This window comes from Dicentrarchus labrax, unplaced genomic scaffold, assembly GCF_905237075.1.
Source record: "Dicentrarchus labrax unplaced genomic scaffold, dlabrax2021, whole genome shotgun sequence".
Lineage (NCBI taxonomy): Eukaryota > Metazoa > Chordata > Actinopteri > Moronidae > Dicentrarchus > Dicentrarchus labrax.
This window is the reverse complement of record NW_026136707.1, coordinates 13,172,879-13,195,342: the sequence shown is the minus strand read 5'-3', so window position 1 is coordinate 13,195,342 and position 22,464 is coordinate 13,172,879. Positions and strand designations below refer to the sequence as shown.

Here is a 22,464-nt window from a genome sequence, read left to right as displayed (position 1 = left end):
GATTCCCTTTACTGGGGACAAACATCTGGCTCGACAATGTGCGTATGTTACATAGTGGTATTTGTGCCATGTGCATTCCGTATTAGAGGAAGGAGCCAATCTAAAATGGGATTGGGTGTGCACTCAGCAGTTAATCATGTAGCAGCATGTAAATTTGCTTGGATCTGCTAGAGTCTATTTAACTGACACCCAAGTGAACTCAATTCAACTGCACAGTATGGAAATGGATATCATTTTACAAAAAAAAGTTTATTATCTTTTAAAATGTTTTATGACAATGTGCTTACACAATACTTACAGTAGAGTAGGTGTAACTTTTTACATAGAAAAATAATAATAACAAAAAGAAAACCACATGAAAATCTCCCCCACCACTGAAATAAAATAGAGGGCTGTAAGTCAGCGGGGTCCTAAGTTTGACAGACTGATGTGGGAACTGCATCAGGAGGGCTGAGCTGGTGAGGATGGGTGGGCTCACTGTGCTCCCTGACCCTGCTCTCCTGCATACAGCTTTGGTAATTTTACAAGTTATTTACACTTTCAATCATGAAATGAGAGTCCTTTTACAAAGTGTCTGCTTATTTAAACATTCCCAAAACTATTATTCAATATATTCACATATAAAGCAATGTACATATGTTGGAACTTTGTTTAATGCAATTTAATAGGCTTCAACAAACTATGCTAGAGAAACTACTTTGACAACCGTAAAAAATTTTGAAAATTAATAAGTAACAGTTTGTGGAGCAAGGCAAGTCTAAGTGTCTCTAACGTCTCACTAGGACATATAAATGATAAAAAGAACCAGAACACACAAGATGTTTAGAAACTGTTAAAAATACAATGCTACAACCTTCATTTTCAGCATTATTCCTGTAAGAAGAGAAAACAGGGCAGAAGAAGTTGTGGGAGGGGTTAGACAGGAAATGGGGCAAAAAAAAAAAAAAGATACACAGCTAAACAGCACATCAAACATAGCTTTCAAACCCTGCTCCCGTTATTATACATAAATTGATAAAAGACATGGAAATATTGATCACTAACCCCACTGTCAACCTGCTGGTTATTGGCTGATCCCTAAGTGTATTGTAAGTAAAAGCTCATCCCGGTGAGGGCATTTTACTTTAACCAGGAGACATGGAAAATGTAGGAATTTCCATAAGGATACCACGCTGACCTCAGCCTACATCATGCATTCATAAAACAACAGAGGCTCCAAAGTCTTGTGGTTAAGAAGGCAGGGTTTGAGGAGTGGAAGCTTGGACCTCCACAGCCCAGTTAAAAGCAGCACCAGATACAGAGTCAGTGGCAGGGGGTTGAAGCGTGCACAAGAAAAAGGAAGTGTGGGGGGGGGGGACTGGACCGTTCTGTCATTGATCCATGTTTAACAGTGGAAAGTAACAAAGAGCCTTTGATATTCATACCAAAAGTTGATTCTGTTGAGTAATCCTCATTCAGGGATAGAAGACTTTAAAAAGTGGAATTGAGGTGATCATCTTGGGAACATTTAAGAGCCACAAATGGGAAAAAAAATGCTTAAAATCAAACAGTCAGTGAAAACATTAGTCTCTGTGGCACCCCTCAGTGGCATTCTTCGAGAACACTGCACCCGCTGCACCAGGAGTGTCGGATCGTTCGGCAGGACCCAAGTCTCCGACAGTCTCTAGAATGGGGCTCCTCCGCGATCCACTGGGCCTGGAGAGCTTCTTGGGCAGCAGTGCAATTCTGAGTCATAAATATGCGTAAGAAACTACTTCACAATTCGGACTGGCCAGTACATACATGAAGGAGTGAACGCGAAGGCAAATCTGTGCTTCTCCTGTGTCAGCACAGAGCAAGTGCAACATCTGAGGCCTCCGAGCCTAGTACACTTCTGTGTCCTCCTTGGGCCTGTACACAGAGCCAAATCTTTGCATGTATTTCTTGATGTACTCCTTGGTCTTGTGCTTCACATTCTCGTTACACTCAAGGTCCTCAGGATTGGTGCAAGCTTTCAACTCCTTATTCATGACTCCGTGAGTTAGCTAGAAGAATGGGCAGACGAAAGAGTTAGACATGTTTCTTGTCACCAGACTAAAGTAAATTATGTAATTACAATGTATATCTCAGTTGTGGTAGTGGTTGGATGGTTAATTCTCTTTTAGTGACTTTGCCTTTTATAATTTAAGACATTAAAACGCAATCTCTAAATTAGTGAAGCCCAACTCGTCTTTCTGTTTATTGTGCCCCATGTCCTCACAGTCCTGGTATGTCCAAGTGGCACTCAGTGCAAACCACTCCCTACATACACAATCCATGGACCCACCAGGAACCATGGAAAAACAGAATGCAGACCTTTGAAGAAACGCTGGTTGAAAAGAGCTTTTAGAAAGGAATGGGTAAAACAAAAGAGGGAGATAATAGTTTACATGTACAATGTGTTCTTAGTCTCTTCCAGAGGCACAATGCAAAAACATTTGGCTGGAGAAAGAAATCGTGGGAGCTCAACTATTTAGTTCTGGTTTGAGGGAAACTTTGAAAACTTTTCCTTTTAAGTCAAAAGCTGACCAATGCTTTCATTGTGCTCTGACCACACAGAGGCCAAGGAAAGGCTCAAAGATTCTCAGCATTAACAGAAGTTTGAACTGCACGCACAAGCATCTTCTTGTTTAATGTTACCTTTCTAGCCAGGTGTTTGAAGTCTTCTGTGTTGCTGATGCGTCCAAGTTTGCAGTCTGGCTTCCGATAAGGATTTAGACATTGCACTATGAACTGGGACATCTGAGTAACACACACGCACATAAAAGAGAAGAATATGTAAAAACAAATTAAAACTTTCATGCATGGCTAAACTGCATTAATCTCCTTTTTAAACATTTGGAGTTAAATAACATTGCTGCAAACATTGTTTACAGACATGGGACTCACCTCTTTGCGAAATGTCTCTTTACTCTTTTTCGCTAGCTCACTGGAAGTGTCTGCTTCAGCTGTCTTTGTGGAGAACTGTAACAACATAATAGAAGAGATGGATGATGTGATTAAAATACTTGTTTGCAAACAAAATATAATTTCTTTCATATTAAACCCTTGGCTTTGCATGTGTAATTTGTCACAAACTAACTCCCATCTCATTGTCAGACGTTTTCTGTGCTATAATGGATGACAGCATTTGCTACCATAAAAATCACAAATTAGGCCCCACCTGTGCATCCGCTCAATCAAACATGGCAACTGGCTGCAAAACAGTAGCTATCAAGGTCAGTGGGGCATCAAACAGCAACTGCTCACCAGCTACTTGACATAGAGCAGGGATATCCTGCCAGGATGCTGCCTCTCTGGCCCCAGCCTTCAACAACAAAGGCAAGCAGGCAACAGCTGACTGCCTATACCCACAACAAAGTGGTCAAGATCAAAATTGAGCACAAAGGTTCACACAAACACACACACACACAAACACGGTGCCGGGCCAGGAATCCAGAAACAGTGAAATCGGACACTTTACAAGTACAGAGCATGTGCCATAGCTTCAAGTGCTGGACGTGGACACCACCACTGTCTAAACACATGCTGGGAGATGGTCCATGACCATGTCGCTGTTCTTGGCGGGAAACACTGAATAAAAAACATAGATCTATCCATCACAGTTTTTGATGCTTTTTTTCCCAAGTCTGTAACATCTTTTCAAAAGAGACAAAAGGGAGGGACACTTGCTCAGTTGGACTATAATATAAGAAACCGCAAATAAATGAATGCTGGATCAACCAGATGGTTTCTATTATCCTCAAAGTCAGGATAAAAATGAAGAGGGGGAAAACAAACGAGGCAGAGGAAGAGGAGATGAGCTGAGCCACCCCTCCCCTTAAGGCCTTGAGGCAAAGGGACAGACAGCTGAGCAGGGGGTGGAGTGAGTGGATTCTCTCTTCAAATCCATGTCTCCATGTAGATTCTGATGAAGCCATTTTAAGAGGGGGAGTCATTGGCGAGGTCATAACACTCAATGAATATGGTGTCGTGCTGAGTGTTTTCTTCTTTTTTTCCCCTCTTGAGACACAGCTGAAAGCAATCACTAGTGCAGCATCTTCAATTACCTCAAGGAACAAACACTATAATCATGTTTTGCATCCAAGCACAACTTTCTGGGAACCATATGAAAAACTGAAGACGATACTTCCTCACTGTCAAACAAAGAACTACTAGACATATTTCCTAACTAAATCACTGCTAAAAAAAAAGGTCACCTTGGAAGGATTCTCATCATAGGTGGGTGTTCCCAGGTCCATCTCAGATTCATGGTCCACACTAGTGTTGTCGCTACTTCCTTCCCAGGTTGGAGGGTCCCACTGTGTTTGCCTAATTTGTACAGGGAAGTAATGTCAGACAGAAACACATGCAGGGGGTTTCTAGAGGCATGAACACACACTTGACAGACACAATACCAACCTTGTGGCAATGTGGTAGTAGTAGATCTTGCCTTCAGGGTCCCGAGCCACTTTCCAGTTGGGAGGTAGGACGATAGTTTTGGGTTTGGGGGGAGAGGGAGGAGGCAGATCTATCACATTGTTGGGTACAATCATTTCCTGGAGAGAAGAAGAATTAGAAAATACTTCACTTTGAAGAATTTCTTTTGGATTTTGCTAGGAAAAATAACTTAATTCATTTCAGCTCCATTTTTGTAGCGGTTACACAGCAACTCACACATCGTTACATTTAGTCTCATTTACAAATGGAGCCCATTAGGCCATTTCCGTGTTTGTTCTAACTTTAGACACATCTTAGAAGGCCCTTTGTCATTATATGAGACAGATCTTGGACCCATATACTGTAGCTCATAAGAGTTGCATAATTTAGATATGTACTACCCCCTTGTGGCCACACTGAGACAGAGGACTGCCTCAAAATCAGATTTCTGAAAATCTCAAAGATCCGCCCGATGAACTGCTGCATCCTTTAAAACAGTAAATCTTTAATGTGACCTCAAGCTGCTCAAGAATATAATCTTCATCCAATTAAATGACCACAAATGTTTAAGCTACCTACAGTACCCTTGTGCGAGTAAAACCAAACTACCTTTCTTTCCTCAACTAATATCCAGTTGTGAATTATCCTTCAATGTGTCATGTCTTTCCCCATGATCCCCGTTTCAAATAATGGAAATTATGGAATCTTTAAACTTAGATGCAGATTTATCTTGGCTCTGTATGCTTTAGAAACTGGACAGACTGTATCTATGTTACCTGTTGGACAGTTTGGGATGTGACAATGGTGGTGACTGTGCCTCCCTGCTGTACCACCACTCCCTGCTGATGACCAGGATACACAGGCTGGCCATGCAGGTAGCTGGCTGTGGGTTCAGTGTATGCCTTCAGAAACACAAAGTACAATCAGCTCACACAGTTACTCTAGTCATCCAGAAATCAGTTCCTATGTATTCAGTATGTACTGCATTGTGTTGTAGTGTTCAATAATTATTTACTACACTTGATGGATTTAAATTTTACAGGAATGCACAAGCAAGGTAGTGCTCTGATTGTTGAGATGACATACCCCCCTTTACCCACCATATTTGATTATTTTTGTTGCAGTGTAAAGGGCTGCTTCTGTTTAAAGCTAAAAATGTTGCTGGAAAAACACCAAGTTGGTCAGGCAAAACCTATTTTGGCTGATCCACTTAGTTTCTTCATTTCTTATGATTTAATGAAGTTTAATGGTAATAAAACTGAACTAAATTTAAAATAAAACAAGCTGGGCCACCTGAAGTTAACTTGACAATTACAGTAATATATCAAGTCCAACCACAAACATTTTCAAAATAAAAGGTTTGTCCACATTAATGGAAACGTTAAATTAATCTATGCTTTTCAACACTGTATATTCAGGAGAGAAATTAGAAAATCTATGAGCAGTAAAATCACATATAGACCCAGGCAAAGGGCACCCTACCTGTATAACGGGAGTGTTGGCCTGAGGGTAGGCAGTGGGGATGCTGTAGATGGTTTGGCATGGCTGACCCTGGTAATAGATGGCCGTCTGTGTCTGAGCCTGTGCCGGGGCGGTGGCATACTGCTGTGCCGGCTGCGTCTGTACAGTAACTGCCTGCTGAGTAGTGGGATCCCAGAGAGTGGTGTAGCTCTGCTGGCCCTGCACCTGAGGGGCCGTCTGGGCTGGTACAGAGAGGACAGCTACGCCTGCTTCCTGGGTTGCTACAGTTGGCTGCGCATACTGCTGAGGGTTGCCAGTTGTGAGGTTGGTGGTGGTGATGTGCTGAGGGAGATTAGAGACTGGAGTTGCCTGGGAAGTAGAGGATGGAGAGGTCAGTCCAATGTCTGAGATAAGACGCTGGGGAGGTGTCTGTTCATAGGTCAGAGTGGGCTCAACCGAAGGGGTAGGTAGCAGTACTTTTCCTGCATTGGGGTTGGAGGGATCCACAAAGGTCTGGATGGGATATCCAGGAGGGTATGTGATGAAGCCAGGGCTGGAGGCATACGCCAGAGCAGGATCATAAGCCATACTTTGAAGCTGCTGCTGCTGTTGCTGCTGCTGCTGCTGCTGCTGCTGCTGTTGAAGCTGTTGTTGTTGTTTCTGGGCTTCCCGCTGAGCAACCTCCTGCTCAAACAACTTTCTGCGTTCCTCTGTGGAAAGCTTGTTGCGTTCCTTGCCACCAACTCCCCCCCTTGGTGTCTTGTTGCTGTTGGATGGATCAAACCTTAAAAATACAGGGAACATACAACATACAAGTCCACCGATGATTCCCAAACTTTACTATGATGCACAGCTGTACAAAGATTACACTATACTTAGAGGACACTCTTCACAATGTTCCCTCAATCACAAGAATTTACTTACCGTTCCTCGGTGCGTCGGGTGCTCCTTTCATAGGATGAGGGTGGTGAAGTGGAGCGTCTCCTTCGTCTCTCAGTGCTGCGTGGAGTTTTGTCAGAGACTCGATCGCGGTCCCGGTCGCGATCCCTGTCCCTGTCACGATCTCTGTCTCTGTCTCTTTCTCTGTCTCTTTCCCTGTCCCTGTCCCTATCCCTATCCCAGTCTCGATCCCTGTCTCTGTCATAATCTCGGTCTCTGTCGCGTTCCCTCTCCTTTTCTCGCTCCCTTTCACGTTCTCTGCTACCCGAAGTAGTGCGTGGCGTCAAAGTTGTGTCTCGATCTCGGCTGCGATCTGTGAGAAAACGTTATTAGACAAAATCATACGAGAGAAAGTCTAGCCCAAAAATCAGCTCTGGACAGAACTTACCATTTGCTTCCTTTTCCACCTGACTCTTCTTTGGTATTCTGTACACCTCCTGAAAGGACAAGCAGACATTTGACTTCAAACTTCAGAAAACAATAGATTGAAAACAGAAAAAAATGGAAATTGTTTTTCTTGTCAATGTAATGTAAGATTATTTGAGCTCACCTTCAGATCCTTCCAGCCTTCCAGAAGCCTGGCAGCCATACCACTAATGTCCAAAGCACTGAGCTGGGGCTCCTGACTCCTCTCACTCTCTACATCTGAGACACCTTCCTCTTCATCCTGAGAAGGAGTACCTATCACTGATGGATCCACAGGGGTCACTATGGCCTCAGAGGGCATACCGGCCTCTGGGGTCTCAGAGCTTGGGGCAGCGTCAGTGATAGATTCACCATGTTGTGCCTCACTGCCAGGAGGTGGTTTCTCAACCTCTTGTGTCTCTGTCTGGGTTTCCATAGTCTCTGAAGGCTGCTCAGGTGGAAGATCACCAACATCTGTTTGGATGGACTGACTCTCTGGCTCGAGAACTTTAACGTCGGGCTGGTCTCCTTCAAGTTTAGTCTTCTCTGTCACTTCCTGACTGGTCTGCTCCTCCCCATTCTCCTGTTCTTCACACGGCTCTTTCGGCTCCTCAAGTTGATCCATCTGACCCTCACTCGTGTCCTCTTTCGTCTCAATTTCCTGCTCCAAATCTGACTCCATTTTTTCTTTTACCTCCTCAGTTTGAGGTTGGTGTTGACTGCTTAAATCCACCCCAGTCTCTTCCGGTTTCTCCTCTTTCACAGACTCTTCCATCATTCCTTTTGTTGGATCTGCAGCTTCACACACTGGGTCGGCCTTCAACTGTTTGCCATCAGTAAGTCCTGTATGTGAGGATTCATCTTCTTCCTCATCATCGTCCTCCTCCTCTTCCTCCTTTCCATCCGATGCTTTGCTAGCATCAGAGAGTGCACTGTCCAGACTGTTTTCACTGATGATTTTAAGGGGGCGGTACACAGCAGGTTTAGAGGTGTCACCGTCCAATTCTGGTCCTAGTTTGGCAGAGGAACCATCGGGAGTATTGAGGGGCGTTTGAGCACGGGAGGTGTTCTCGCTGGAGTAGCCATCCATCTCAGCAGGCTGAGGGAGAGTTTTGGTCTGGGCCCATCGCTGAATGAAGGTCAGAACTCTGCTCTCCTCCAACATGTTCTTCGTAGGGATAGGCAGCACAGCCAAGGTCTTCATGATCTGTAAACAGAATAATAGATTTTCAGTGATCAAACAGCAAAGGGCTGTATATGAGTTTCTTCAGTGGAACATGGCAACATTATGAATGTTTTAATGCAAAGTCTATGATATATGTCACCTCTAACTGCAGTTTGGTGTTATTGGCACTGTTGCCTTTAGCTTCAGAAAGCTCCACCATGAAGATCCACAGCAAAGACAATCCATGATGGTCCAGGAACTGCTTCAGGCACGAGGGATTTTGAGTATCCTGTGCAACACAAACATATCATATTACTGCAAATGATACTAACAAAAGTAAACAATATTTAAAACAAGGCATCAAACGTTCAGGTCATACTTGTATGAGCTTGAGGCAGATCAGTTTCTGCTCCATGGTTTCCACTCGAACCATTAGTCTGCAGAGAGACACCACCTGTTTCTCATCATACAGGCCTTCTCCATTCTCCAGTAATGCCTCCAGCTCCTCATCAACCTGAGGAAGGACAAAGTGATGTCATCATCAAAAATAACACATTTAACATCACTATGGCTAAAAACAAACTTAAAACTGGAGCATGTCAATTTAAGCTGATTTATTAAGTTATTGTGGTCATGACACTCATGTCGAACTTCAAGCCAGGTGTAAAACCAATGATAACACTTTCAAATATAACAAAGTACTGACTGTGGTGAGACCACTCTTTCGACTGCGGTCTTTCTTCATCTTCCCTCCAGCTGCCCGAACACTAACTCTGTTCTCCCCACCGAGGAAGCCTCTACAGCTGGGTGCTCCACAGAAGCATTTCTGTGCTTCTTTCCTGTAGATAAAGATAAAACAAAAGATTACATAACCACTCTGTATGGACATATGTATGTGAACACTATTCTTTATGTTTACAGACATCAGTGTTTCCCACACGATGACCGTTTAAGTAAGCGGTATGTGGAGGAGGCTCGTTGTTAATGAGGTACCCTATTAGAACGATTGAAAACAACGTGGTAACAAGTAACATCGGCACCAACTGGTGATCACTGCTGTTCACTCTTGCTTTACCTTGACGCCGCTGGTAAAATAATCTGAGCCAGAGAGCATCTCTCTCTATGTACAGTCAAGGCCGAAATGATTCATACCCCTAGCAAATTTTGACTTAAAGTTACTTTTATTCAACCAGCAAGTTTTTTCTTGATTGGAAATGACACAGAAGATAAGATTTTGTACAAGAGGCATCATTGTGGGAAAAAATATTTCTCAGTTTTTATTTACATTTCAACAAAAAGTGGCATGTCCAAAATTATTCATATCCTTCTCAATAATCAGTAGAAAAGGCTTTATTGCTTATTACAGCAATCAAATGCTTGCTATAATTGCTGACCAGCTTTTTGCATGTATCCACTGGTATTTTTGCAGATTCATCTTTAGCAATGAGCTCCAACTCTTTCAGGTTGGAGGGTCTCCTTGCCAACACCCTTTAGCTCCCTCCACAGATTCTGAATTGGATTCAAGTCAGGACTCTGGCTGGGCCACTCCAAAACGTTAATGTTTTTGTCCGCTAACCATTTCTTCACCACTTTTACTGTGTGTTTTGGGTCGTTGTCATGCTGAAATGTTCACTGGTGCCCAAGGCCAAGTTTCTCTGCAGACTGCCTGATGTTGTTGTTGAGAATCTTGATGTATTGCTCTTTTTTCATGGTGCCGTTAACTGTGATTAGGTTCCCTTGTCCATTGGCTGAAAAACACCCCCAAAGCATTAGGTTCCCACCACCATGTTTGACAGTGGGGATGGTGTTCTTAGGGTTGAAGGTTTCTCCTTTTCTGCGCCAAATAAAGGATACATCATTGTGGCCAAACAATTACATTTTTGTTTCATCTGACCATAAAACAGAAGACCAGAAGTCTTCTTCTTTGACCAGATGAGCATTTGCAAAGGCCAAGCAGGCTTCTGTGTGCCTTATCTGGAGAAGTGGCTTCCTCCTTGGTCTCCACCTGAACTGCTGCACAGTGTCCGTTGGACTGTCTGCCTAGAGACGTTGCCACCAGCAGAGCCCAGATTCACCAGGATGGCCTTGGTGGCGATTACTTACTATCCTCCTGGCCAGCACAGGTGTCACTTTTGGCTTCCGACCATGTCCTCTGAGATTTCCCACAGTGCGGAACGTCTTGTATTTTTTAATAATACTTTGCACTGTAGCCACTGGAACTTGAAAACATTTAGATATGGCCTTATAGCCCTTTCCTGACTTGTGAGAAGCCGCAGGTCCTCAGTGAGCTCCTTTGTCTTAGCCATGGACTGTCCACAAACCAACTGCAGAGAGCTGCTGTTTTTCACCTGTTGAGTTGATTAAAACAGCTGTTCCCAATGAATCAGGGTAATTAGGATGCTTTAGAACAGCTTGGACTATTTGGAATGGTTTAAAACTCTGGATTTTCCCACTGTGACAGTTTGCAAAGGGTATGAATAATTTAGGACATGCCACTTTTTGTTCAAATGTAAATAAAAGCTGAGAAATATTTTTTTCCACAATGATGCCTCTTGTACATCGTCTTATTATCTTTTGGGAGAAGCCTGTCATTTCCGGTTAAAAAAAAAAACCAAACTTGCTGGTTGAATAAAAGTAACTTTAAATTTGCCAGGGGTATGAATAATTTCGGCCTTGACTGTATGTCTCTCTGCAGAGCAGTGTGACTGTCAGTAGACTGTAGAGGAGGGGCAGAGCGAGGGGAGACTGTCCACTAAATAATTGATAGCAAATATTTGTACTGTGAGTGAGAGATCCTTTGCTAAAGCAACGGTGCAAAACACAATGTTAAAAAGACCAGTAAAAAAAAATTCGGTTGGCGGGGCAAATTACCTAGGTAATATGTATATGTGTAATATGTATGTAATTGTATGTCTAGGACATACAAGAAAAACAGCACAATAAACAGCACAAAATACAAGTGTGGTCAAAAAATAACTGCAGAGAAACAGTACCCGTATCTCTGGAACTGGTAATCAAACGTCAGTTCAGTTCCTGCAGTGACAGCCTTGGTGGTGAAGAACCCAACTCTAAGCTGGCCATTGACAGTCCACTGGAATGGGATACAAATAATCATCAGTTAAGTCAACTTGCAACAAGCTAACCTGAAAGAGTATTATTCAAGTGCTTTATTTTGCTGCTGTACCTTTTGGGTCTCACAGTTGGGCTCGCAGCTATGGTTCATAAACCTAGAGCAGTTACCCTTCAGTGTTGCATCAATGATCTGAAGAGACATAATTCAATGTCAAGTATTAAAGCCAGCCACTCAACCCAAATCATCAAACCATATTACACTTTAATCATTAACATTAATTGTAATGTGTCATATCATCACATACCTCATTATTCTTCAGAGACATGAAGTAATAGTGGATGTTCTTATTGCGAGCATATTCTTTCACCCTTGTTTTGAACTCCTTGTGGTCCAATACCTCCCCACAGTATTCCAGAACAAAGGTGTTTCTGAGATAGCAATATAAATACAACAATCGTCAAATTAAAAATCTTTCTGTATTTAATATTAAATGTTGTGTTTAAAGCTTTTAAGAGGCTTACGGAGACAAGTCTTTAGCTGCCCGTAGTCCCCAGCCCTTGTCTTCTGTGAGGATGACATCGAAGTCTGCATGTTGTTTCATCTGAAAGCGTCGGTTAGAGCAGTAGGCTCCATTCAGGCAGCGGGAGGAGCTGAAAGAAGAAGATATTCTTTAGTTAACATGTAACAACAGGCTCCTACACATTTTTTATTGCAAAACTGTACCATATTTTTACTGGCTTAGGATGGTAAACGTTCAGATTTTTACTTTTCTTACATGTTATCACACCTTTGTCTGTAATAATCAACTTACCACTCAATCATAAGCAGTCGGTTTAAACAGTCTTCCCCGCATGCTAATACTCCTCTAGAACGCTCCTCTCTGGGCAGCACGGGACACTCACATTGCATTCTCTTGATATCTCGATGAGATTTGCTCTTTTTTCTGCAAAAAAACATTAAAACAATGTCAACGCTCACGCCTGAAAGTACTAAAATGTTTTATTATGACGTTATTTTTTGTACAAACTAAATAACTTGTTTTGTTAATCAGGATGAACAACACCTTACCTCTCAGTCAGATAGAGGTTCTCCTCAATCAAGTCAAAATAAGGGGGCATCTTCTTAGACTTGGAAAAGTCCTTCCATTTATTGGAATCTTGAAAGTCTTGCAGAGTGAGTGATGGACGTTGCACCTCAGCTTTAATATGACTGTCCTTAGAGACATCTGTATCTCCTAGACGCTCCCTCTTGCCTGCAGGCCCCGCTTCTGCCTCATTGTCTGAATCGGACTCAATCTCTGGACGTCTTTTCTTGGGAGGGCCCCGGCCTCTGTGGGGTCTAAAAATATCTTCTCTGGGGGGGTCAGGCACAGTAGAGCCCCTGCTGTTGCTGCTAATTTCATGACCTTGTACAAAGCTTGATGACCCAGGAGTGCTCAGTCCACTGCACTCAACAGCTGTTTTACTATGATTAGATAGTTTATCCCCACTGTAGTCATCATGGTCATTAGTTAGGGAGTCAGGATGGATTTCACCTGCAGGATCCTGGTAATGTTCATGCACGTGGAGGTAGGTTTTTCTGCTAGTCTGCATGTTTGGGGACTGGTGGTTCCAGGAGGCAGTACTCTGCATGTGCTCCTGTTCCTTTGGAGAGGTTTCTATTAGTTTAGTGTTCAGTAAATGTGGCCCATGACTGCTATCAGGCTGCTGGTATGTACTACTGGGTTGTTCTGGTTGTGAAAAATCCCAACCCAGGCTGAATCCATTGTTTTCATTAATATTGTCAGCATTGGAGAAATCATCACGTTGGTAACGGGAGTACATCCTGTCCACTCTGCCACTTACATTATGCAGTTTGTGCCCTTGCTCACACTGTCTGGAGTTATCAAGGCTGTGGGTAGGACCTGTTGCACTTTCATGGACAGTGATATGACCAGCCATGAAAGGGTGGGCGGTGATGGAGCTGGAACCCTCCAAGTGACTGGTGCTATCAATCATATTACTCTGGGATTGACACAACAAGCTGCTATTGGATGAATCATTTACACCAGCACATGGACCACTGGTCTCCACAAATGCAGTGGAAGGACCCCCTTGCCTTTGTTTTGGGACTTCACTAATGTTCACGTCAGCTGCTATATTGGCATTCTGCAGTTCTGAACTATTCATTGGAGTGCATGGGGATGCTCCCGTATCCCGTGTATCCATTGTTAGGGAAGAATTCTTTGGCACGACCACCACAGAGTGCAATCGTTTTATAGCCTCGCCGCAATCAGAGTCATATTCCGAGTTGTCACTATCACTGGCCTCACTCTGCCCTCCTAATGCTTCCTGATTTAGTGTGGCTCTCTTACTAAATTTGCTCTTGTGAGCACTGTCCTTGGATTTTTCTTCATGATCATCGCCATTCCAACTCTGCATCTTTGTGGCTTTGTCAACCTGTGATGTATCATTAACGTGCAGAGGATCGCCTGTGTGTGTTTTTTGAGAAGTACTCAGTTTTAAGTCACAGTGGTCAATGCTGGTGCTTTCTTGTGAAGCCTCACTTTGGTCTTTGTATGTATCGGTCATGGATGTGCTGTCTGAGCCAACTCCGTGCTTAGAGAGATCAATCTGCTTCACCAGTTTGGAATGTGTTTCAGCTTCGTGCTGAATTGTCTCTTTAAAGTCAGAGTCTTGTTGGCTATTTTCTTTAGAAAACTCAATTTTTTTGACAGAGATCACTTTTTTAACAGTATTTTTACTCTCTGCACAAAGTGTCCTCTGTGAATTATCACTCTCTGAGGTGTCCTGCCCAACAATATCCCATCGGGACTTTTTGGTAGAACTGCTGTTCTTTTTAACAGTATCCATATGTTGCTGTTCATCAGATTCATGACATAATGAATCAGATGTTAGCACACTTGTATCAACCTGCTTGTTGACTGCTGAAACCACATTGGGCTCAACGTTCTCTGGTTTAGTGTTCTGATGGACATCATGTGTGACAGGTACATCTGCTGTATCAAGTAAGGACTTTCGCCCTGGTGAACAGTCAACAACTTTCTTGCCCTGGTTGCACATTATACTATCATTACTACTGCATGAATATAAGACAGCTGCATTTGAGTTCACATGTGGTCGGTTATTAGAAGAAAGACTCTCCTTCACATTTGTCAAGTTTTCCAGGGCAGCATTTACATGCTTTAGGGTTTCACTTGAGGTTATAGCTGAGGCATTTTCGTTCTCACCTTCAAGACCTGATTTTGTTTCTTTTCTCTTGGATGACGGTTCTTGCAAACTCTTATCAGTGCAAGGGACAAACTCCTTAAAATCCTGATTACTCTGTTCATTTCCACCTAGTTGGGAATCCGATTTTTCTTTTTCAATCTGAGAACTATATTCTGTGGTGTTTGCACATGGTGGTGCTTTGCCAGGGCTGTGAAATATGTCATTTGATTGTCTATCATATCCACTGGTTTTCAAAGAAGATACAGGAGGGGTCATCTGCTTTGAGTCTGACCTACTGGTTTTCTTTTGGGAATTTTTACAGTTCTCCTCTGAGCCAGAACTTTTGTCAGAGGCCTGTGATTTTCCTTTATGATCTGCATCAGAGTCACTGGAGCTGCTTTTTTGGCGTTTTTCATGTGTCTGAGAGTGGGTATGCATACTGGAAGAAGAGGATTTGTTGTTGGTCTCTGATTTATGATGGGAGCTAGATTTACGGTAACTGGAGTCCAGATCAGGAGAGCACTTGCGCTGGGAATCAGAGTCTGACAGTCGCTTTGAAGTCCTTTCAGACTTTGTCGATTGTGTTCTTTTATCCAACTCTGGGGCGTGAGGAGAATCTGCAGATTTAGAGGTTTTCTCTGATTTTGAGTAGGAAGAGGATTTTGACTCTTTGTGTGAGCTTGAATGGGCGGAAGATCTACTGGAGTCGCTTGTCCTTGTCCTTGTCTTCCTGTGGTCATCCTCGGAGTCAGAACTGTCACGGGTTCTGTCAGTGCGAGAACGAGAACGTCTTCTTTCTCTGCGTGGAGAACTCCTGTGTGATCTCCGATCAGAATCGTGATAGTATGACCTTTCAGAGCGTGCTCCTCTGTCACCTCGGGATCTCTCTGATCTTGAGTGAGATGAACTTGTTCGAGACCCTCTCGATCTAGACCGTGATCTCGACCTGGTCCTTCTGCGATCTTTGTCTGATCGAGATGAGCGTGAAGATGTGTGTCTAGAGTCACGGTCTGTTTTGGAGTAACTAGAAGACCTTTCATGATTCTCTGACCGCTTGGAGGAACTTTTTTCCTTTTCCTCCACATGTGAACCAGAGGAAGACTTTTTTACCTCTTTACTTCTGCTGTCAGAGCTTGTTTTACTTTTGGAGTCAACTGATTTGTGACTGGAAGACATCTTGACTGAATCTCCATCAGATTCTGAGCCAGGAGGAGCACTATCAGATTGGGACCTGGTTTTCCTTTTATATACCTTACTGTCCTGCTCAGCATTGCTGGACGTCTCTCCATCTTTTCCTGAGGAAGCCGCTGGCTTCTTGAGGGTAGGGGTTACCCTTGTCTCAGAGGCTTCAACGTGAGCATTCTCAGAGGGGCAGACACTGACAACATTTTGAGGCTGGGATGTTGGGAGTTCTATTACACTGTTAATTGTTGGTTTCTGCAGAACCTGCAATTCAGGGGAGTGTGGCTCCTCTGGCACAACAGATGTTGGGTTCTCATCAGTCACAGAGACACTGAGAATTTGCTTCTTGAAATGCATCTTTGCTAAGTCCGTTTTCGGTTTAGTGGGTGAGGAGACTGGTGTTTGAGAATGTGTCTCTGCTGTTGGTGTTGGCACCATAGGTGTCTGGTTTTGCTCAGTTCTGCTGTCTGTACTCTGCCCTCCTTTGTCTGAGGGTGACAGTGACAAGGCTGGATGAGGTTCAGCAACAGACTTGTCAGGACTGGCAGGGATGAAGAACGGGCTCTGCAGTGGCTTCTTGGTCTGTGAGAAGCTGAAGGACACTTTCTGACGACCCTGATCCTCTAGATTGACCTTCATCTTGGTCCCTTTAGGCAGGAGATGGTTGGATAGCATGACTCTGGGAGACAGGCTTTTGATTAGAGCTGCCTTGGATAGGCCCTCTACCTTCACCTACAATAAAAGAGAGACCAAAAATAAAGCTCTAACCTTTTTGAAAATCGTTAAATTAGACAAAGAGACAGAACAAGCTCTGCTAAAATGCTAACAGGAGAGAAGATATTTACACTCATTTAAACTTTGTTTAGTTAATACTTACCGAGGCACCACTCCCCTCCTCTCTGTGGTTACATAAGAACACCATGAGAACATAAAAAAGAGAGGAAAGACATAAATCAATTAACACATTTCAGGCAGCACGACATAAAACAATTTGAGAAACCACAATTCTCACAGTAATCTCGCAGGATGTGAACATGTCCCTGAACATATTGTGTGTGTTTGTAACTGTTGATGATTTCAAAGCACAACATCTGTGACCCAATCCAATCTACAACAGTGTTAGGTGTACTTTTTCCACTGCTTGCTCCTGTAACCCCGTTTTCCTAAATCTTGAAGTGTAAGAGGCCTGTTACGATTAATAAGCATACTTAAGATTGGTTTCCAAGTTTTAGTGATTAAAGTACTCACAGATGTTTAAATTTCATCTAAAACGGTTTTGTCATTTACAAATAGTAGAGAGTGACAGGACATGGGTTGAACGGCTGATGTGCGAAATAACTCCTAGGATAGATTCCAACTCAGCCATATTATACGTATGTGTCTAGGATTCATGCTCAACTTGGTACAGTGACACAGTGACAGGAAGTAATGGATATGAATGGCATGTGAATGACAGGAAGTGCTCCCGTGTCAGGTCTATTGATTGCTGAAACAAAGAGAACGAACCATTATAGCTGATAGAAGGAAGTAGGTGGCCAGAGTAACTTGTGTTATTTAGGTAAAAGGAAGAATAACAGTACAGCGCTAATTCATTATGAACTTATGTGTGGTGATGACTGTGGTACAACAATTTTTCTCTACTTCCATGAAAATCAATATTGTGTTTTTGCTTGAAAGTACATAAATACTCAGCATGGTGTTGATGGTCTTGAAAACTTAATTCACCAAACCTTGAGAGCAAGTGACCACTGCAATAACAGATGAGGAAGTTCTGCACTTGATGTTAAGCATCCCAAACATATTTATGTAATACTAGCAAAAGAAAAAGGCGATCTATTGATTACACATTTTGAGTGTCTATATTGCCTTTTAAATCATGTGGAGCAGCGCAGTCTTTCCATGTGATTTCTTTGTGTGCTGTATTGATCTATGAGTGTTTTCTTAACAATTTACTTTTATGATTAGAGAGGCTGCTTTTAGTGATTTTAAACATTTCCATGCACTCACTAATATCACTGCACCAAATATTGTTAATATTTAAGCAGAACAACTAAAAACAGTTTTAATAAACAAGACAGAGAAAACTATCCAGAGGAAACAGAATTACACTTTTAGTTTCTGAAGTACATTTTTTAGGCACCCCTAATGGACCTCAGGATTTATTAAGTGGACTGCTGCTGCTTTACTCCAAGCAACTTCAACTTTTGGATGTGTAGAAGAGCACAGAACATTAACAGTAGATCCCGACCAATTCTCAGTGTGTTGGGCAATTTAAATAATCAATGAAGTTATGCTGCTGTGCATAAATGTGCACAGTGTCCCCCTATTAGGAGAGACACAGTGCACATTTCACCATATTTCACCCACCTGCAGCCCAGCTGCTGTTAATCAGAATGTTAATTTTTATGACCCAGCCAACCTGTATAAAACACAGAGCCCATGGTTGTAACTGTGTTCGCACATCACCAGCATACTGTATATCAAAAAAACTCAATCTAACCAAAGCTGAATGTTACAGATTCCTGCAGAGAAATATATATATAATGTTTTAGAGATGGGTTACAACCAAAGCTTGTTGTAAAGCCAGCACCTTGCTCAACAGCAATAGCAGGAACATAACTTTGATGTAGCACAAAACTTTAGTAACACATGGAAACATGAAAAGGGCATGCAAGCTACACATAGAATGGACTATACTACAGAGAAGTTAGGCCAAGTCAAATATATTCTGCATGATTGCACCATTTACTTTTTCACATTGTACAACCCCATCAACACCACCGAGAAACCTAACAAAGCCACTATGGCTTAAAAAGTAATGTCCATATGAAACAAAAATGATAATCTATGACAGGCAAGACAGTCTATGGTCCATGCAGACTGAATGTTTACGTTTGCCATGTTATATTAAGTTTGCAATATCACTGCTGAGTGGAGTCAAAGGTTAGGGTTACAGTCTTAATCCATTACTTGTCTGCTCCATGCAATTGAGTTTTTCCTGACAGAGGGGTTTGTGTTTCATCACTCTTTAAACAGAAAACTGAAAGAAATCTGTGTTAATGGGATAATGATGATGGACATGAGTTTTAGTGATTCTGTGGTAATTATTGTTCAATCAATTTCATTCATAGTTTACTACTAACCCCTTAAGTAGACAAAAAAAAACTGTAAACAAAATGTACACTATATTCACATGATCTGTTAGGGTCCCTTAACCCTCATCTGACCAACATATTCAACAAACAAGGACTACAATATAACAAGAAGTATACCGTTACAGTCTGCAGGTACCCCAGTCAGTAGGATGAGGGTTAAACAAGGGTTGAAATAGCCTAACCAACTAATAACATAACCAACTCAACACCATATTGCTTGATTGTCTACATTGCTTAGACTCGCAACTGGTGATGCCAACAAAAACAAACAGCTGAAGCAACAAATCACTTACACTTACAGATGTAAGTATTTAACATGTTCAAAAATAATAATTGGGTTTTTGTTCTTCCCTTTGTCCTATTAAAGTGTGTGTTCTCCTTAGGGTAGGCTCAATATGGGTGCAAGGCAACAATTGGGTCATTTAATCCTTTAGGATATCATTTTTTTCCTTTTTCTCTATGACCTTCAAACGAGACATTTTTGCAGTGACATCCTGTTATATAGAAAAAGGCTATAGCAAGCAAGTTGAACATAATCAAACGATTACTGGACCTACTAGACCAAGAGCTTTACCCTTTTAGATTGTTGTTGCATGAATATTTTACTATATACTATATATATATATATATATATAATATAGCAATATTATTCCAAATGTAATGCACAACTGTTTCATTTTTCAAGCGAATAAATATAAACAAACAGTTAGCATAACTGAATGTAATGCCTAATACCAAGCATTGTGGTCACCTATTGTTTCTATATGGTGACATAAACATAACTGAAACCTGATCATAGGGCCTGAAATTATTTCTCTCTGTCTTCTTTACAATTAATGATAAAGACTTTTTATTTAGAGGTGTTTCTAACATTGTACACTAGTGTCACATGAACTAATGTACTGTATACTGTATCTGTGGCTACACTACACAAAACACAGCCTATCCACACACTGGCCGGTCACAAATAACAAGATAAATAGATAATAAAGACAACATGTTATCAGTTATCAATCTTAAAAAAGAGCCCAAAACTTTTTGCAGCATTTATATTTTTAATTGTCAAATATTTATCAGTGTATAAATAGTGACAAGGCCTTGGGCTTAGAATGACCTTTAATATTGAAATGTTTAAACAATTCAAACAAAATACAACTCGGTAACCATGCTAATATCATTTCCTAATCCATGTGAAACTACACTAAATAAAGACATACACCGTGAGTTGCATTTTGTGCTGTCTAATACCTGATCTCTGACTTGAGCAGAGTGTCCATTGAGAAACTCGTCTAGGATTAGAAGGCCTGAAGAGGCTGCTGGCCAAGAATAATCCGAATCAGAGAAATGAGCCCTCCAAAGTGACGCCACACCTGACAAAAAGAAAGATAGGGTTGCAATGAACTGGGTCTCGATTGTCCACAACAGCTTACAGCTACTGGGTCAGTAGGTTTTATCATTTTAGACATCACTGACATCTGAGGGTAGTTGCAGAAAAAGCAGAAATGCAACTTTTTATTTGACATTACAGTAAATACAGTGTTGAGCAGTGGGTCTGGCTTGTGCAAAACGCATTGCCTATATGTACACTATGTCAAAAAAGTAAGTGGTGTCTCATGCTTTGAACCGTTATAGTATTAACGACTTCTGCTGGCGTCCCTTCCTGAGAATCCTGTTATCTATCGCTGCAATGTGGCAGAGAATCCAGTTTCACGTCTTAATATTTATGTCTGCTATGAGATAGATTTCCCACTTCCTCAACTTGCCGGGCAGTCAGTCTCTACTGTTGTCATTGTGAGCGCATCGCAGCACAACAACAAAAAATAAAAGGTTACATTCACCTATGATTTATAAATAGTACCATCATGGTCGGACATACATTAAAAAACAAAAAAAAAAAAAACATGGATGCAGGGCGAGTAGAGAACATGCATCTCATTATTAAGCATGTACAGGACAGGCAAAAGGCCTACCGAAAACAAAGGGGGCTGTAGAATGAGGATTTATGTCAAATAACACATCGACACTAATGAAAACAAACGGCGACTGGTTGGGAGCAAATTATCAAACTAACTTAAGCTAACATGGCCTTTAAAAGGAGGATTTTACCCACTGTGAAAACGAGTAGAGGATGTGCTGCAAACCTATGAATTTGTAGAAATACATTACCAAGATTTGCTAACTACTTATACTAGTCCATATATATATATAAGTAGTAAGCAAACAGGCAAGGCGGCATTACCTTAGCTATTCGACTGCGACGCTGGTTTACAAAAATATCTGAACTCGCTAAGCTAACTTGGGCACGCTAACAAACAGGGAGCTTCCGTGGGCCATCTTTAAAGATAGCGTTAGCTCGTGTTGTGGTATGCATAAATCATGTTGTTAATGTTGACCAGCCAACAAGTCTATGCGTGGAAATGCGAGCATTGTGCCGAACACGGTATTTTCCAGCTGTGTCTCGGAGGTAAAGAGTCACATTTGTGTCAGTTGACGAAGACGGTTAGCCAAGTGACTCCACTAGCATCAGCAGCTAACGCTAGCTAACTCTCGCAATGTAACGCTAACTAGCAGCCAGTAAGCTAACGTTACTGTTGTTAACTTTAATCTTTCGTCTGTCACGAATGTGTAAAGTCACAGTAAACAGGGTTGCTTCGACTAGTGGGTGACTCGTTTTCTAATCTAACGGGTTAGATATACATTTCCTTTGTAATGGACCCCTATTCTGAAGTCTCTGCACCCGGCTTTACTAGCATGCTAACGTTAGCTCATAATGTTTTGTCTTGTGTGTAAGATGGTTCAACCACAATTAACGTAACGTTAGCGTGGAGTAAAAGAAAACAGCGGTTCACAAGGTACTCACTTTACGAAGTGCTTAAGGTCACAAGGTTCCCCCATCTTCGAAATCACCTGTAATCGGCCCTTTTGTAAAACATCAAGCGACAATGTATGCCGACGTCAAATCCATACGGAGCTGTCGGAAATGATCGTCGGCGGAGGAGCACCACCAACAACACCACCACTACTACCACCACCACCACTACCACTACCGCTGCTGCTGCTGCTGCTGCTGCTGCTGCTGCTGCGCCCCAGCTTCAGCCTGGCTGAATGTCGGTACTATCGAGCTAGCAGGACCTCACATAGTTAGCAGTGAGTTGGAGGAGAGATCCGAGCCCCAGAAAGAGTCTTCATTTGATCAACCTGTAAGTTACAACAAGAGTGCCAACCCGGTCTGTTTGAAGGACTATGAACATGTCTTTGGAATACCTTTTTATTCCACAACACTGATCCTCGCAGTATCTCTCTGGCTCTGGCTGCTGTGTTCAGCAACATCACATCACATGATGTGGGGACATAGCTGGCGCGAACCCTGGAGCGCACTGCAGCGACGAGTGACTAATGAATTAAATATATGAAGACAAGACTTACAGGCAGCGTTAC

General features: G+C 42.2%; 1 protein-coding gene across 5 annotated transcripts; it reads right to left on the bottom strand.

The window, feature by feature from the left end:
- Positions 1-230: 230 nt before the first annotated feature.
- Positions 231-22,309, bottom strand: setd2 (SET domain containing 2, histone lysine methyltransferase). Of its 5 annotated transcripts, none has more exons than XM_051407428.1 (22): positions 22,291-22,309; positions 20,275-20,396; positions 16,749-16,770; positions 12,549-16,603; positions 12,292-12,423; positions 12,002-12,130; positions 11,785-11,908; positions 11,592-11,669; positions 11,401-11,498; positions 9,114-9,246; positions 8,787-8,921; positions 8,568-8,696; positions 7,388-8,449; positions 7,226-7,274; positions 6,823-7,150; positions 5,920-6,682; positions 5,214-5,339; positions 4,420-4,556; positions 4,218-4,329; positions 2,908-2,982; positions 2,659-2,760; positions 231-2,024 (listed from the first exon to the last, which is right to left on the bottom strand). In XM_051407428.1, exons 2-22 carry the CDS (start codon positions 20,301-20,303, stop codon positions 1,863-1,865), a joined length of 7,980 nt encoding a protein of 2,659 aa, XP_051263388.1. In that variant the 5' UTR covers positions 20,304-20,396; positions 22,291-22,309; the 3' UTR covers positions 231-1,862. The 5 variants fall into 5 exon arrangements, with proteins under 5 accessions (XP_051263388.1, XP_051263387.1, XP_051263390.1 ...); XM_051407427.1 differs by lacking the exon at positions 22,291-22,309 and adding an exon at positions 21,887-22,271; XM_051407430.1 differs by lacking the exons at positions 20,275-20,396; positions 22,291-22,309 and adding an exon at positions 21,887-22,271 and having other exon boundaries at positions 5,920-6,267; positions 6,376-6,682.
- Between the last annotated feature and the right edge of the window lie 155 nt (positions 22,310-22,464).

Bases quoted from the DNA above. Each gene is read 5' to 3' on its own strand.
- setd2 (XM_051407426.1), bottom strand. From the start codon at position 21,921: ATGGGGGAACCTTGTGACCTTAAGCACTTCGTAAA. The intron at 11,499-11,591 runs GTACAGCAGCAA...ATCCCATTCCAG, and splicing joins CCAACTGTGAGACCCAAAAG to TGGACTGTCAATGGCCAGCT. The intron at 8,450-8,567 runs GTGACATATATC...TTCTGTTTACAG, and splicing joins ACACCAAACTGCAGTTAGAG to ATCATGAAGACCTTGGCTGT.